We start from the raw sequence: 16,806 nt of genomic DNA on the forward strand, positions 1-16,806 counted from the left end.
AAGATATAATTATTACAGGTTACTTTCAATTAACAGCCTTGCACTTGGATACTTCACATCAGTAGTATAAAAGGAAAGATCTAGAACGTTCTTAACACCAGATAACTTACTCTTTGCTTCAGGGCATCATTCTGCTGGAGGAACAGACAGCAAACAAGCATTAAAGAAGGACTCCACAGCAGTAAATCTAGAAAATCACAGAAGGACATTTGATAAGGGTCTCATTACTAACAGCGAGCACACAATTCCTTGTCTGGGTTTTAATAATAGCAATTAATTATCGTTTTTCTTATAGGTTTTGCTTTTTAGCTAAAGTTAACTTGTCTATTTCCCATGTGCAGGGAGCCAGACCGTATTTACAACGTCTTTCAAATGCAATTCCACAGAACATCAGTTAGAAGGACTTAACGAGACGGGTCTGCACATGAAGGATCAAATGGGGGAGAGAAAAGAGAGTGGGAACTATAGAAGAGCCCATAATAGGCCTCATAAGGCAGCACTAAGAACCTCCCCCAGCCCAAGGCCTCCCATCCCAGCACCACTCACCTCAGGTCGGACCGCGGGGCCGTTCCAGGCGGGGCTTGGTGCTGCTATTCGCCTCCATTAGGGCCTATTCTCCTTTATCCCCCTCAACTGCCGCCTAGATCGCTCGGGCCTACAGCCCTGTGTGGACAAGGAGGCGCAGCCCTCACCGCGAACAACCACACCGCGGCCTGGCGCACGAGGAGAAAGGGCGGGAAGAACCGAGACCTCTGCTTATAAAGGCCAGGGATGTACCACCCTACGGCGGGGGGTGGGCCGCACCGCTGATCTCGCGAGAGAGGGGGTGGGCCGCACTACTGTTCTCGCGAGAGGTGGGCAGGCTGTACCACTTTCGAGGCGGGGGGTGGGGGGGAGCGAGGCGTCCATTTCTCACAGCGCGGAGGGAGGGAGGGAGCGCTGAAATGGGGCCTACAACTGATTAGTGGGGATGGAGCCTTTGTGGATCGCAAAAATAAGGGATATTAATGAAAGAACACACTCAAATGGGACATTACGGTGATCAGACACTGCAGTGCTTTACTCTCAACAGCACTTGGATGAGCCATATTTATATATTTAATAATTAAATATAAACAGTGGGGTGTCACAAAACAAGATGTGAAAACCAGACAGTCCCTGGTTTCCATTTCTCATTGCTGTACCTTCCACTTCCCCTTTAATTAAAGCAGTAAGAAGAACTGCAGACTCCTTTGATGCAACTTCAAACCTATTCCAACTTAGAAAACCAACCAAATAACCAAAAACACAAAACAAAGAGAGGAAGAGGGGGGAAAATAAATGCTAAAAGGCAAATAGGAGAGAGATACAGACATTCAGGACTGATAGAACATGGGAAGTAGGGATACAATCATAAGATGGAAGGGATATTGAGGTCACCTGGCAGCCCCTGCATGAACAGGGCCATGCGGTGTGTCCAGGCAGCTGCTGACAGCTCCAAGGATGTCAAAGCTCCACAAGTTCCCTGAGCAGCCAGTGCTCCATCAGCCACGCAGTAAAGAAGTGCTTCTTCAAGTTCAGACAGAACCTTCTGTGTTCCACTTTGTGCCTTCTGCCTCTTATCCCATCTTATCACCAATGAAGATAGCTCAGCTCTCTTTGCGTTCTCCCTTCAGGTGTTTATATACACATAACCCCAGCCAGGGTTATGAAGGATGAACTTAGGATGTTATCCAGGATGAACAGACTTAAAGACAAAGCGAACATCTTCAGAGGGTCAAAAACATAACAGACAATGGTGGGGTGTCTTTTTTGCCACCAGCAGAACACAATGTGCTATCACAGAATGACCCGGGTTGGAAGGGACCTCAAGGATCATGTAGTTCCAACCCCCTGCCTGGCAGGGCCACCAAACATACACCTTTACTAGATCAGGTTGCCCAGGGCCCCGTCCAACCTGGCCTTGAACACCTCCAAGGACGGGGCATCCACAACCTCCCTGGGCAGCCTGCTCCTGTGCTATCATTAGAACTCATTCAGTATGACTGGCAATCAATATATGTGCCACAGGCAATGAGAGGGAAAAAAACTGCAGCTGCACTCTGATCAAACCTTTATGTAGAGAGGATACGCGGGTAAAGAAATAAAAAGCTGAATGTAACAAGTCAACCAGGTGCACATCCACATGTAATATACAAGAACACTCCAAAATACTGACATGGGACAGCAATCTGATAGTTTTCCTTTTCTCTTTCAGTGATATATATGGGTAGTTTAAACAGCACACAGGAAAACATCACTAGAGCTTTTTTTCTCACCATGGCCAACGGGAAATTTCCACAAGTATAAAAATGGAAGTTTTTCAACTGTTAAGATTTCTTCAAAACGTAATAATACAATTGGATGAGAGAATTTCTCAATATGTAACTAGGAAAAAAAAAAGATAAGAAAAACCTTCAGGAATTTGCACAATTCTCTCAACCAACTTTGCAGTCTGAAACACTGCAATTTTTGCTTACAGCAGAACTCAGTACCACCAAAACAAACAGATGAAGTCCTGGAGAGCAGTGATGCTATATGGATACCGCATGAAACCTCACTATACTACAGCGTTGGATTTACATTCATTATTTTGGAGGAAGGAAACGTGACAGTCCCTTTATGCTTTCTCCTTGCTGGCTGCTTACCCAAGGAAGCATTATTGTTATTACTTGAAGAGGAAAGGTGCTGGTAAGTGCCAGAAGGGCAAGGCAATGGTGCTGACTGTGAAATGCCCTGTTCTTTGGATGAACTGTGTAAAACATTTTGTTAAAAGATTCCATGTTAAAAATATTAAGAACAAAAAGGTCTTCTTAAAAATACAGAGTGTTTCTCCCTCTTCTTTTAAATTCAGAGTTTAGGGAAAAGCGTTTGGCTAGAATTAACTACAGGTTTGCTGTAATTAACATATAAGACAATGCCCTACATAACACAGGGCCAACCACAGACTCCAGACAAACATGATTGCTTTAGGTTTCAAGTGGCATATGCATCTCTATTTGTGTATAAAAGGAACTGAGACATTTCTGGAACCTTCACTGCAGTCTTTGCCAGTGTTCAGCTTTTGGGCAAAGGAAATCTTTGCCTCACTGCAGAGTCACGATCTTGAGGATCAAAGTGTAAAATCAGGATTCAGTATCTGATCCAGAACTGCTTTCTCGGCTGATTTCAATTTGTAGAGAAGGTAAATTATCCAGTCGACTCTTTTTTTGCCGAGACTCCTCTTTTTCCTTAATGAGAGCACCCCAAACCCGCTGGAGCTCTGAATCATCTTCCTCTGGAGGTGCCACGGAGTTTTCAGGTTTATCTGAAGTCTTTTCTTGCGTCTTCGGAGCAGACCCTAACCGGGTCCATAAATTACCTAATAAGGTGAAAAACAAACCCATTTAAAAATAACAGGAACGTGCTGCATTTCTTTTAAACTGAACCCCCCACCACAAAACTAACCTGATTTCTTCTCTCTGGTATCAGAGTAGAGGCCTTTTACATCCTGCTTGGGGATTCCCAACCGGCTGTGCACATCTGATATTGGTTCTCGACGAGTAGCAGAGATACTGCTTGGAGGTTTAACTTCTGGGGAATGAGGTCTTTTTCCCAGTCTTTGCCGCACATCTAGGGATATTTTCAGTGATTAAAACAACAAAAATATCATGCTGCATTTACTTCAGATCTGCCAGCTAAACTGATGCTCATTGCAAACTTCATAGAATTCAGAACTAGACAAATGTTCTCATCTTTTGTCTCCTCTTTTCATTGCGTCCTTCATATTCAGATTTCAGTCTCAACAATGCAATAAAATGTTATCCAGATCCCACTGTTCTTTGGCAATAAATTTGGTATTTAATGTTTTCAGGTGATATTTTGTCTGGATAACTAAAAGAGTAGCTGGTATTCCATGGCTTATTGTGTTTGTTTTAGCAGCCCAGCATAAATGTAGATACATGAGTTATGATTATAAGACAATCATTACACCTTCAGTGATGTTTTTTTCAGATTATAGATACTCTGCCTTAGAGTTCTAATGCCTCTTAATATTTTACAGAATTAAATGGGAATAAGAATATACAGATGCTAAATGTACTGGCACTTAAGCCATGATCAGTCAGATAATTCTCTGGATACTATCTGTATCAGAAGTAGCTGCAATTACACATACCTGTGCCAAAAAAAGCAAGTCAATTAGCCTTAAAAAATACATTAAAAGACAGCCATTTGAAAAAATACTTCCATATACACAGGTATACACATATATATATATACTTCCATGTATAGTTAGTGCCTCATGTTTCAGCTTGCACATGAGCTCCCCCCCAATACAGGTTCCCATAACATCAAACAGATTCTGCCTCAATAAGCAAATTAAAAGGGACAAAGTATGTGTGTGGGGGGCAAATAGATGCAGGCAAAGAAATTAGATAAAATTAGATGTCACTCTTAAAGGTACTTAATGTACTTTTCCCCCAAAGCAATCTCCAACTCTGCCTCTTAGTGAGGATAAATTAACCATTCAAATGCAGAAACAGCTGCTGAATAGGATTTCCTCATGTTTCTAAGTTGCATCGGAGGACTGACGTAAAATGACTACATCAATTATTAATATGAAAGGCATAATTCTGCACAAAGTAAGAGTTTCAAATTACCTGACTTCACGATACTGTTTGGCTGGCGCAGCCCGTTGTTATTCTGACGTTTTTCTTCTAACAGTAGTCTTACATCAACAACTTTGTCTGATAATCCTTTGCTACCAATCCTGTTTTTCACATTGCTGGTTGCTATGCTATCTGCTCGCATGGAATTCCTAAATAAGACAATAGTAAAATCCCTTTAACAAAATGAAGTCTAGTGTAGCTCTCAGATCTTCGTGTATATAGGAAACAGTGTTATCAGGATTGCTCTACTGGGAAACAGAAGTAAAAAAACAACCAAAAAGACCCAAAAATGTTACTTATACAAGCATGATTTTCAGTCAGAATCAGAGTCTAACTATAATCACATGAACTCCTCAGTATCCATTACAAGGCAGATAGCAAGCTTGCCTCTGTAAGGCTGTGCCCTCTGGACTGAAATTCAAAGCAAATGAACAGCCTCAGAACTGGTAAAAGATCTGATGTTATAACGGACTGTTCTGATGACTCACACTGCCATATTAAAATCATTTTGATTGCCCACACTATATCTAGTTTTGGTTAATGAGTCCACAATGAAGATAAATTACTTTCTTCCCATCTGCACCTGAGGATGAAATGCAAGAGCTTAGTTTTGCTTGCTTACATTTCCATTGATTCCACTTTGAGCTTTATTATCATTATGGTGCTGGGTTGCAGAAATCTACAAAGGAAGCTGCGTTTCAAAAATGTTAATTAGAAAGAAAAGGCTAATAGAGCCTTTTGTGTAGTTTGCATTTCACCTCTAAAACGTCTACTGCAAAATTATGTTAAGAATTGAAATAGCAGCTTCAACAGTTTGCCTTTAAGCTTTTACATTACTGTCACTAATTACATTTAAATGCCTTTTCACTGACACTTCTAAAGAACAGGGAACCTTTACCTAATATTTTTCAGTTGTGATTCCACTTCATCTGCGTACATTGTCATTTTCATGCTCTTTTTGGGAGAGGGGGTCGATATCATTTTCAGTTCAAGATCATAGTCCATTTCATCAGAATCAGATGCACTTGCACTCGATCGTCTCGCCGTACCACGGTCTCGGGACTGTTTGAAAGGTTGTAAATCATCACGGTACTCTACAACCACTCTGTCATCTTCATCCATATCCTGAACTTCTTCCTCCTCCTCTTCCTCCTCGATAGGCTCCTCGGGAACATTTACCAACCCTACAGCAAAACAAACTGATTCTGAGAAACTGAAGCTTTTCACTTATCATAGATAAGAACAAGGCAGAAAATTATTACTGTAAAGAAATGATGCGATAGAAATGAGCCTTTGTAGTTGTTCAAGGCTAAAAAGAGAATACTTTGCCAAAATTCTAAGTGGAATCTGTCCTACAGAGTAATCTAAGAGGGAGAAAATCACTACAGGAGAAGAAAGCCCGTAGTGTTCCACTACCTCAGAATACTGCTCAAGCATGTAGCTGGACTCAAGGTATAAGGTATGACTGCCTCTTGCTGCAGGGGCAGTTCATACTGAACTAAACGTAACAATTCCTATCATCTTGCACAGCTTAATGTGACACCTGTTGGCTTATGAGAATCTTCTCAACTCCTGTAAGTAGTAATGCCAAAAATAATGCATCCAGCCCTCCACTCCCCCAGTTACACTTGCACAGCTTTGACACACTGTCAGCAATTACCAGAGTGCCGATGTTTGTAAGGAGGAGTCAGGCCAACATCATCCCCAATAAGCGTCCTTTTCTTTATCACATCCCGATGGATTCGACGTGAATGGTATCTCCGTTTCCTGAAACACCATAAGAAGAATGACATTCCTATCAAAAAGAAACGAGCTGTAACCAATCCTGGATTAAGCATGTGCAATTCTCACTCACTTCATAACAGACATTTATGCCTGAGAACTGTTCTGCATGTGTGTACTGAAAACTTTCTACCATCACAACAAAATATTCCCCTAGCAAATACATCATCGCTTTGCAGAAACATTATTCACACTTCAGATATATCTACAGAAACTAAAAGGAAAAAAAGATCAAGTCACAACAGCTTTGAACCACCTTGTCTGAGTATCTGCAGCCTCCCAATTCCTCCATCCCACACTCACCAAGAGTTACTAAGAATCCCCTTCATGCCTCCATAATTGGGATTGCCATATTTCATGTAATACTGGCTTCTCCTTGCAGCTCCCAGTTCTTTTTTGTCATCTGAAAAAAATATATGTTAAAAGAATATTTCTTTTCCTCTTTGAATTTACCTCACTAGCATCCAGTCAGACACAGAGAGAGAAAGGAAGACTGAGTTATCTCCTTACAGGTCCGTGGTATTTCAATTTCCTTCCCAAATGATACAATTTTGATGACACCTCAACTGAAATTTCTCCTACCACCACAGTTTTATTTGTGCCCAATTCCATGGAGACTCTGAGTTTCTGCATGTCAGCTTAAGGGAGCATTACACCCCAGTGCAACTGCTGGAGGCCACACTCACCTTATTCCTGACCTTTCTTTTCTTTATGGATCTGCCACCTTCCACATGGCTCAGTAATTACGTGCATTTTCATTTTATTCAAAAATACAATTTAATAACTCAGCTGCATTAAGTGACAATTTCCATCAGTACCTCATAAACATCACAACTGATTTTCAAGTTTATAACATGAAATTCACCTCTGTGGAGAAGTACACCATAAAACCTATTCTATGGTATTGGGAAGGAAGAATGCCCTAAACCCAAGATAATATTTTATGTACAATAATCTCCATAGAGCACGAACTGGATTTAATTCAAACTGAATGTGTATTCATAGCAAAATCTTAATACCTAATAATTAGCAAAAAACCTAACAGTTATGCAAATAAAAATTAGGTGCTTCAAGTAATTAATCAGTCAACAAATAAAACTGCAACAAGCAATCAATTCATTATGCTTGTTAAGCTGTTCATTTACCTTTAGTAGCAAATCTCATGAATAGCTTGTTTCCTTTAGCCAGTTTATTGGCAGGGCGAAGATCATTACGCAGGAGAGAATCCTCTTCTACCTGGGTGAGGGCATCCAACTTTGGGGGCAAAAAAGGTATTTTGGACTCAAAAATAAAATTACTTTTGAATGAAAATGGATTGCTCGCAGAGAAGCAATCCCTTGGTTATTAAATTACTTTCCATGTTCTGTTCAGACTAACTCCACTTCTTTCTTGACAAGTTATCACGTATTTTAAACTTTTTCTTGCCAAAAGGTTTAAAATATTTTTGTCTCTTCCTCCCTAACACTTGTTCTGATTATTAAATCAGTTCTCAAATGAAGCTGCAGTATGACTGCAATGAAGAAAATAAATAAACTCGGACACTGAAAAAGAAAGACTTGATTGCTTTTGTTTGTTTCATCTACAAATGGTTTCACCAATGGGGTCTCTGCCTTCACACAGTGACTTACAGGCATTATTGTTATTATTACTATTTATTTATAACTGCTTTCCATAAGCCAAAATTCAGATTTCCATAATCTGGGTGAATGTTTGCTGAGCCATCCCTAAAGAAAATACTAATGGCACCCATTATATAAATTCAACCAGTGAAGATTAAACTACTTACAAAACATCAGTGTGTTTGCTGACGCCCACACAAATCTATGGGCAGCCTAAGTCCCCTTTTTTTCCCTACTTTATACACTGTTTTCTATACTGAAAGGAAACTGCCTTCCACTATTGTTTTTTCATTATCTCCTTTAACAGGCAGGCAGGCAGTCTAGATAGAGCAGGCAGCCTAGCTCTTACATGCTGACTGCCCTATTAGTCTTCAAAAATTACTTTCACAAAGCATTTTTATGAGGCTATTCTCACCAGCAGAACATCTGCACTTCCTGCCTTTTTCTCCACCTTATTTCCTTCAATAATTAAACTGTAAATTATGAGCATGTATGGTAAAAACTATAATGTCACGAATACATCAGTGAGAGCAAAATGTCCATAATGGGGTTTTCATTTTCTTTCTATACTGACCTCAATGTCACTTGGATTTTCATCCTCAACCTCGCCTTCTTCTGTCTCATCATCAGTACTTTCCTCCTGTTTTTCTAAAGAAGAAAATAATTGGGAAAAGAAATCTACATTTTAATGTTCCAGTTCATTTGAATATTAGTATCTAAAGTCTCTGAAATCAAACTGAAGGGGTTTATCAATTCCTCTGTGCAGCCTAGAGAGTAATCAAAACAGTGAATGTCTACAGAAATCTGAAGCACACATGAGCACAGAATAACATTAACCAGACAGCCCCCATACAGGTAAGTGCCGGAGGCAGCGTGCACGGATTATCAATTTACTTATCTGAAAGCAAATGAAACTGCACTGCAATTTCAAAGTATGACAGAGATCAGCAAAGACAAGACTGCAAAACGTGGATCAAAGCCTGTTTCCTTCCACCTCCCTTCTAAATGCTGCAAGTACCTACAGGTATCCAGTACTCACAATGTGAAGCAGGTTACTACTCAAAGTAGGGAGGGCAGTGACTCAGTTCTGAAGTGAAATAGCTAACAGAGGAGCACACACTTCCCAAACTACATATACTATGTGTTGTCTAAATAGGTTTTTCAGGTTTTCTTTTGTTTGGTTTTCTTTTGGCTCACAGAAGAAAATTATTACGGAAATTGTTTTTGAGCCTCCCAAAAAGACACATGACTAAAAAACCCACCTCTATATTTCACAGTTCCTTCTCTTAAATCTCCTCTGACTGAACTTGACAACTTCTAATAGAGAACCACAGCTATTAAAACTTGACAACTACACCCAAGTTCAAGGGAAAAACTAAAGCACAATGAATCAATCTGATCCCAAAAAGAACTTCAGGAGACAAATTAGCCAAAATCAAACATTAACTGACTTCCACCAGGGACAGCATTCAAACATCAGGTTTTATATAAGCTTCTCACTGTAAAGACATGTCTCCTGCAACCCTAAATGTCTACACGGGCCTCAAGTTCTCATCTAGAGACATACCTAAGCCAGATTAATATATCTGTATGCACCCCACACCTTAACATGTGATCTGCTTAGCTTGTACTCCATCCAGTATCCCACTTTTCCAGCTGAACAGGTGAGTAAGATTATGTAGGAGGAATTTAAATGACATGATTTTGATGATGTAACACGTACACCGCAGCCAACAAGATTAATATTAAAATATACATATCTTTATGCTCTATTTAAAAAAGACATTCACTAATCTCCCTAAAACTTTGTAATAGATCTTGCATTACCAATATTTTAAAGTCACATGGATGGCGGAGGAACCACTGCACCATAGAGAAAAGCAACAAGAAGAAAAGGGAATGAGTTAGAAGCATCCACAAGTTTAAAGCCCAAATTTTAACAAACAGGCTTTTGGTAGAACTGTGAATATAGAATAGAGAAATTGTCCATTTGCGTTTTGTTCAAATGCTTTTTAAGCAAAATCTGGGAAGAGTTCATAAATAAAACACCCCCCTTCACTTCGTACTCTTTAGGACAGTACTTTGAACAATGAAATCACATTGATCTGACTCTTAATTTAAACCACTACAATGAATTTCTAACTAAGGCATTCAGATACCAAATTTAGCACAAGACTGAGCTGTACTTTCAGTGCCCTTTTATAAGGGACCTTTCAGAGTCTTTCTGCCTTGAAAGAAAAACAGTCAAATTTAGACTGCTAAACACAGAATGATATACACAGCAATGTGGATAGTATACATGAAGGGTGGTGTGGTATCAAGCCAAAGAATAAACTGCAGTATTCCAAAACTAGGATATTTTCTTACACCTGCTGTTTCCACAGTTAAAATATCCATCCTTCCACTGCCTTTGCACACACATAACACAGACTTATTTCCGTGCAACGTGGACCACTACAAATACCACATCTGGATCTGACCCTGCATCTAACATGTTCAGTACTGACCAAATTACTGCTGTCGGTCTAACTCCAACCCACCTTTTAAGAAGTAGTTTCTTCAAAAGGTTTCCAAGATGAAAGCCTTTTTTAAAGTGGCAGAATACATTTACCTGCAACTATATGATAGAAGCTCCTTCAGTAATTTAGATTACGCAGTACCCAAGCACAAGTTTAAAGCTTAATTGATTTAATGAGATGACATCTGTATATGCATATCTCATCTACCTTTCTTGTTTTTTTCTGCTGTCTTCTCTTCACTGTTTTCTCTGCCTTTTGGTTTCTCTTGATCAGGAAAGGAACTCATGTTTATTAGAGCCCGTGTTGCTGTTACTTCATCAAGCCAGACCACATTGCCTGTGACATACAGATAGAAACACACACAAAAGTAAAATGCGCTTTGTGTAAACAAGCAGTCACATGCACTGCCTTAATGCAGGGAAACTGCAAACAGAAGTGTCAGAAATGTTCTTATCGTGGGACATGACTAAAATGTAATCAGATCCATCTCTCATGAGGGAATTCCTGTTCTTTAACCCTTGTTCACCTGGGGGACACACAGCTTTCATCCAGTTACAAAAACACACAACAACTGATCATAACTGAGCCCACCAAAATGCATAACTACACATATATATCAGAGCAGAGATTACTACAGTACTGGATAAGAGCCACTGAATTTCATGAATGTGTTAGCACAGAAATGCAACTGAAGATCAAAAAGAAAAAAAAAAGATAAAACAGCAACCCAAGGATTATTTCTCTATTTTTATTTAAATTTAACCAAACTTTGGACCTTAGCACATTACTCTGTTAACCGTTTCCAAAGAGCAGATAAATAAGAGACTGCTCAAGCACTTTAAAGAGGCTACACAGTACGTAAGTTAACAACGGGAGTCAGTAAGTGCTTCACGTATACCTCAAGTATCAGCAGATGCTACTGAAGTAAAACTTGTAAGGCCCATTAAGAGCATTTTATACATATTGATGCAGAACCTTTTATCCTTCTGGCAATCTCACTGCATTCACACTCCTCACAACAGCCCTTGCTATGTGGATTTGCATTCCCCTTCCAATCTATGCACGTCTCATTCATCAGCCACCTTCCTCCACCCACTAATTCTTCCCTGAGAAGGAACTAAACAAATATAGCAACAAGTCTGCTCCCTCCCAGCACAAAGCCATACCAGCCTCTTTTAGCTGCATACAGTTAATTTCCTCTCTCAATATTATCCTCTGTGACACAAGCAGATACACTATTTGTGCCAAAACGTAAGCAGTACCATACTTTTAGACCATTTTTTTTTCACGTCAGAACTGGCAAGCTACTTTATGTTGTTCCTTCCTGATAATTTCAGATTGTCAACAAACAGTTCACAGTATCACAGTCTCGTATGGGTTGGAAGGGACCTTAGTTCTTCATCGTGTTTTCTTTACTCCATTTTCTAAGAGCTACACAACTTACTTCTCTATGCGTTGATATTCTTCCCTCTTCAGCTTTTCTAATTGTATTAATTAGACCACCATACTTTGAACAGTACCACTTTAACTTGTAATGAACTCAATTCACGTCCTCCACAAGTGACTCTCCTGCCCTGACACTTTAATCACTGTCCACTCTCTTATCTTCCAGTGCATTTATTTTACTCTCCTTCAACATCAGTGATTTGTGTAATGGTAAGCTATTTAGGTCCTTTTAAAATCATTTTCTTTCTAAATACTCATTCAGACAGTGGGTTTGATTTTCAACACACACTATTAATTCTTAATAAGTCTCATTTGGCTAAGGTTAATGAAACGGAAACAGATAGACAAAGCCACAAAGACATCCAAGGTACAGCTACACTGATATAAAGAATGACAAACAAGATTCCATTGACTTACATGAAGTATCATCTAACCACTCAATGTGAGCAGGAGGATACTCTTTGAAATAGGCAAAGATGTCCTGAGTACTCATTTCATCCACCCCACAAATGTAGATTGTGTCCAGTCTCACTTTAGGAATTGCTATAAAAGAGGAAGAGAGAGAAAACTGACACTCATTTCTACAAAGCAAGTTTTTACGTTCATAACATATGGATTTCTAAAGCAAACATTCAAAATAAGTTAAAGGTGTAAAAGAATGATGTTCACCATTCTACAACACCAGAATTTGAGTTATTCCACAATGTAAAATGTTAACTGAGAATTAAAAAGAGAGAGAAAGGTGAAGGGACTGAAAAACATCAAACTGCCTTACACAGGTTTTTTTCTCTTTTTTTCTTTAAAATGCTACTAAAGTTCTTCCACTACGTACCAAAGAGCATAATACTAATGAGGCCCATGACCAGGACATAGTACAAGTTTTGTGCAAATCTCATGGAGAGATTTTACAGGCCTCAGCTCAGCTGGTCCAAGCTGCCAGCTGGACAAAGGCCTTGGGAACTAACTGGATGCCAAAAATGCCTATCTGTTGTGTGTGCACATCTCTCAGCTTATCTGCTTCTACTCCAGCACATCCAGCTTGCCATCTTACAGCACATGTGCCATCACTCATGGAATCTGATCTTTCTGTGCACAGGACACAGAGTCCTACACTCGCATACAAACAGTGCCTAAGGCCTTTTCAAGGATGTTAAATACACTTAAGGCAGCATCGGTCCCAAAGACAGATCTTGGACACACACACATTAGGTGCCACTAGGAGATAAAACAATATAAATTAAGTAAAGGAACTGTGAGGAAGCAAACAAAGAGACCTTTCCTTCTTAATTGCTGGATAAAATCATACCTTTCTTCATCATGTCTCGATCCAGAGCTACATTCCTTTGGGCAAGATTCACTTCAGCTCGAAAATGGAAGCGCTTTGCTCTTTGTTCCTTTTTCTCAATCGCTTCCTGCACAATGTGAAACGATCCAGTCAAAACAGGAACAGCACAGCCTTCCCAGCAACTGACATCATAAGACTGGATATTAAAATACAACTGACCAAGCAGCAACAAGCTATGTTAATATTTCTCTTATTTCTGAAGAGATCTGTATCTTTCAGAACACTAAAAGAACTCACTGACATGTTACTGTGCTATTTAGTACTTCTAATGCAAGTCTGGCAACGTAATGAGGATCAAAATGCGTAGAAAATAAAATATCCTGAACCCATGACCAGTTTCTATGATGGAACAGTAAGATTTATTTTTCCTTCCTAACAAATGTACAGACTTTGTACACATTTTCAGGTTTTGGACACAAATTTTGCTACTTAGAAATCACAAGAACCCACCCAGATGTTGTTTGCAACCAACATGAAGGAGAATTGTCTAGTTATTGTGTTTTCATAATAGGAAGCTTCTGTGACTCTTAGGAAAGAAATGAAGTGTTTCCTCTTTTCCTGCCGCAATAATTAAAACACTTCAAAGAACCACAGGACAGAAATTACCTTGGATGTTACATCTATTCCAGTAATGAAACTTCCAGCTTTGTTTTCGTATCTCCTACTAGTGTCCTGAAACAAAGCAAAACAGTGATGAAAACTCAATGAATGCTGACTGCAACGTAATCACTAGGCTAAAACAAATCTGGCCTATGAGAAATCCATCCTTACTTCAAGCTACACATCCATACAGAGTCAGGTATATGAGCACTTAACCTCACTGACATCAGTGAGAGTTAAAGCACATCAAATGAACCCAGATTCCTCTGCTATGAGAAACGTGTGCTTCTGCAATAACTGCTGTATTATTAATTGTTCAATTGCTCACATTTTTACTTTGTCTCAGCAACAGGGCAGAAGCAATACAAATTATCCCTGGTTTGATACATGACTACAGACCCAGAGGAAGATTGACAGCACTGACGAACAAACATAAAACTCATTTCCACCAATGGAGACCACTGAAACCTAAGCCTGTAGTGAACAACACGAACCCTGGAGTAGTGACCCAGCTGTGTCCTGTCTGCATGTTTCACAACTGCTTCATTCTGGAACCCTCAGAACCATCTCCTAGGGAAGGTTTGTGACATGAGCAACGTGCCTTGCTATGTCTAAGGATAAATATGCTGCTTACCCTTGTGCTCCAATAATTATTTTGGCTAAAGGCCTTTTTACTAAAAAGTAGGTCAGGCTCGGTTAGAAAACAGTCACACACCGAGCCCAACAGCTTTTCTTAGTAACAAACTTCCCTTAAAGTTACAAGATATTTAAAACAGGAATAGAATTAAACGGAGAACAGCAAAATAAACGTTTTTCAACTGGAAAAAAACAAAACAAAACAACAACCAAACCACTGCTGTCTGGAGGTGTCTGATGGAGCACAAGGAAGTCCATACGGTTGGGTGCTGTCTCTTAGGCCACATATTCACAGAATGACCCGGGTTGGAAGGGACCTCAAGGATCATGTAGTTCCAACCCCCTGCCTGGCAGGGCCACCAAACATACACCTTTACTAGATCAGGTTGCCCAGGGCCCCGTCCAACCTGGCCTTGAACACCTCCAAGGACGGGGCATCCACAACCTCCCTGGGCAGCCTGTTCCAGGGCCTCACCACTCTCCTAGTGAAGAACTTCCCCCTGACATCCAACCTAAATCTTCCCTCTTTTAACTTAAAACCATTTCCCCGTGTCCTGCTATTGTCAGCCCTTTCCAAGAGTTTACTCCCCTCCTGGTTATAGGTTCCCTTCAGGTATTGAAAGGCTGCAGTGAGGTCACCCCGCAACCTTCTCTTCTCCAGGCTGAACAAACCCAACTCCCTCAGCCTGTCCTCATAGGGGAGGTCGGTTGAAGCTGAAGCACGTTGGTCAAGCAGCTAATTAGAGATTAGTTCCTCAAGCATTTTCCACACGCATTTTCCAAACAAAAGCCTACTTAGGAGCGGAGATCAACTCTGACCCACTTTCATACATTCAACCTGACCATAGCTGAACTTATCTAAGAACAGTGAGTACAAAAAATGAGAGAACAAGAAAAAAACCCTCAGGGCCCGCACTGCCTGAGCATCCCATTCACACTCCAGCTCCTCAGCCCGTACCTCCCCCCACTGCCCACCCCCTCCCTCATCTCCCCTCCCCCTTCCCACCCCCATTTCCCTCCTCCCGACCCCTCCACCCCCCGTTCCCTCACATAAACCCCCCGGTGCCTTTAGGGCCGCCCCTACGTACCCTGCCCCCCCTCAGGTGCCGGTCCCTCCTTCGCTCCCCCTGCCCGTCCCTCACCGGGATGAGCTCACGGAGCGATCGCCTCACGGGGATGGTTTCCAGCTCGCCTTCTTCCACCTCCATAGGTTCAGGCTCAGTGCCGCGGGGTTCTGCCATTGTCGCCGTCGCTTCAGTCTTCACCGAAATCCGCAGGCCCCGCACGGCCGCCATGACTCCCCGAGCCCGCCCTCCGCCCGGCCAACGAGACGGCCCAGCCGCGGTGCAGAGCGTCACCTCCCAGAGACACCACAGAGACGGCAGCGCGGATAGAGCGCCGCCAGGAGCCGCTGCAGAAGCGGCGCCAACGCGCTCAGGGCGGCCATAGAGACGGGGAGACAGAGCGGCTCCCTCGGCCCTCCGCCGGCCGCCATTTTCCCGTCCTATAATGATGGTGGCAGAAGTGAACTGCCTTCCACAGACGTTTCATTCCATACTTGGAGATCTGAGGGGTCTTTTCCCATCTTAATGATTCTAAAATCCAATAGCAGGTTGTTAATGTCAGTTATTTTGCCATTGCTGACATCACCCAGCCAACACCTGACAGGAACCACCAAGTGATATATATCAGTGCAGGTGATATTTCCATGCCAGATGGGAATGGATTATGTGAACATATGAGAAGTAAACAGGGCAGAAACACCCTGAAATCATCAGTAGAGGGAAGATTTCTGTGACAGAAATGCTGTTATAAGGGAAATAAAGGATACAGAAAGGATACAAAGGATCTAGATCTGTATATGATGTAGGAACAGTCAAATCAGAGGAGGAAAACCAGGCCTGAATGCATGCAAGGCTTTGGCTGCTGAATAGGTGAGCAGAATCTCTTGATACTTCCCAGCTTTTCATTATGAACTGTGAATTCTTCACAATTAAAGCTGATCTAATTTCATTCTTCTAAGTCTCCATCTCTGTTCTTTTCCACTCAGCGCTCAGGACTGCATCCTCTGCCTATAAAATGTGAACGAAGGAATGCAGGTTGGAGCAGAAAAGCTCCACCTTTATTGCAGCTTTTGTGCTGAAAGGGTGAATCAGTGGTAGTAAACTAGTGAGGAGTGGAGTGTTAATGAT

General features: G+C 41.1%; 1 protein-coding gene across 2 annotated transcripts; it reads right to left on the reverse strand.

The window, feature by feature from the left end:
- Positions 1-1,033: 1,033 nt before the first annotated feature.
- On the reverse strand, positions 1,034-16,002 carry NCBP3 (nuclear cap binding subunit 3). Of its 2 annotated transcripts, none has more exons than XM_015880453.2 (13): positions 15,703-16,002; positions 13,985-14,050; positions 13,340-13,445; positions 12,451-12,576; positions 10,795-10,923; positions 8,643-8,716; positions 7,595-7,703; positions 6,753-6,852; positions 6,328-6,434; positions 5,566-5,851; positions 4,659-4,816; positions 3,466-3,630; positions 1,034-3,379 (listed from the first exon to the last, which is right to left on the reverse strand). In XM_015880453.2, the coding sequence occupies exons 1-13, from the start codon at positions 15,907-15,909 to the stop codon at positions 3,144-3,146; spliced, it is 1,869 nt and encodes a 622-aa protein (XP_015735939.1). In that variant the 5' UTR covers positions 15,910-16,002; the 3' UTR covers positions 1,034-3,143. The 2 variants fall into 2 exon arrangements, with proteins under 2 accessions (XP_015735939.1, XP_015735940.1); XM_015880454.2 differs by having other exon boundaries at positions 15,757-15,997.
- Between the last annotated feature and the right edge of the window lie 804 nt (positions 16,003-16,806).

This window comes from Coturnix japonica, chromosome 19, assembly GCF_001577835.2.
Source record: "Coturnix japonica isolate 7356 chromosome 19, Coturnix japonica 2.1, whole genome shotgun sequence".
NCBI lineage: Eukaryota > Metazoa > Chordata > Aves > Galliformes > Phasianidae > Coturnix > Coturnix japonica.

What these genes read in the sequence shown, in the direction of transcription:
- NCBP3 (XM_015880453.2), bottom strand. Translation starts at nt 15,909, where the DNA reads ATGGCGGCCGTGCGGGGCCTGCGGATTTCGGTGAAGACTGAAGCGACG. An exon ending in GAATAGATGTAACATCCAAG is followed by an intron (nt 13,446 to 13,984) that starts GTAATTTCTGTC and finishes CACATTGTGCAG; the next exon opens with GAAGCGATTGAGAAAAAGGA. An exon ending in GGGATTCTTAGTAACTCTTG is followed by an intron (nt 6,435 to 6,752) that starts GTGAGTGTGGGA and finishes ATGGTGTTTCAG; the next exon opens with GAAACGGAGATACCATTCAC.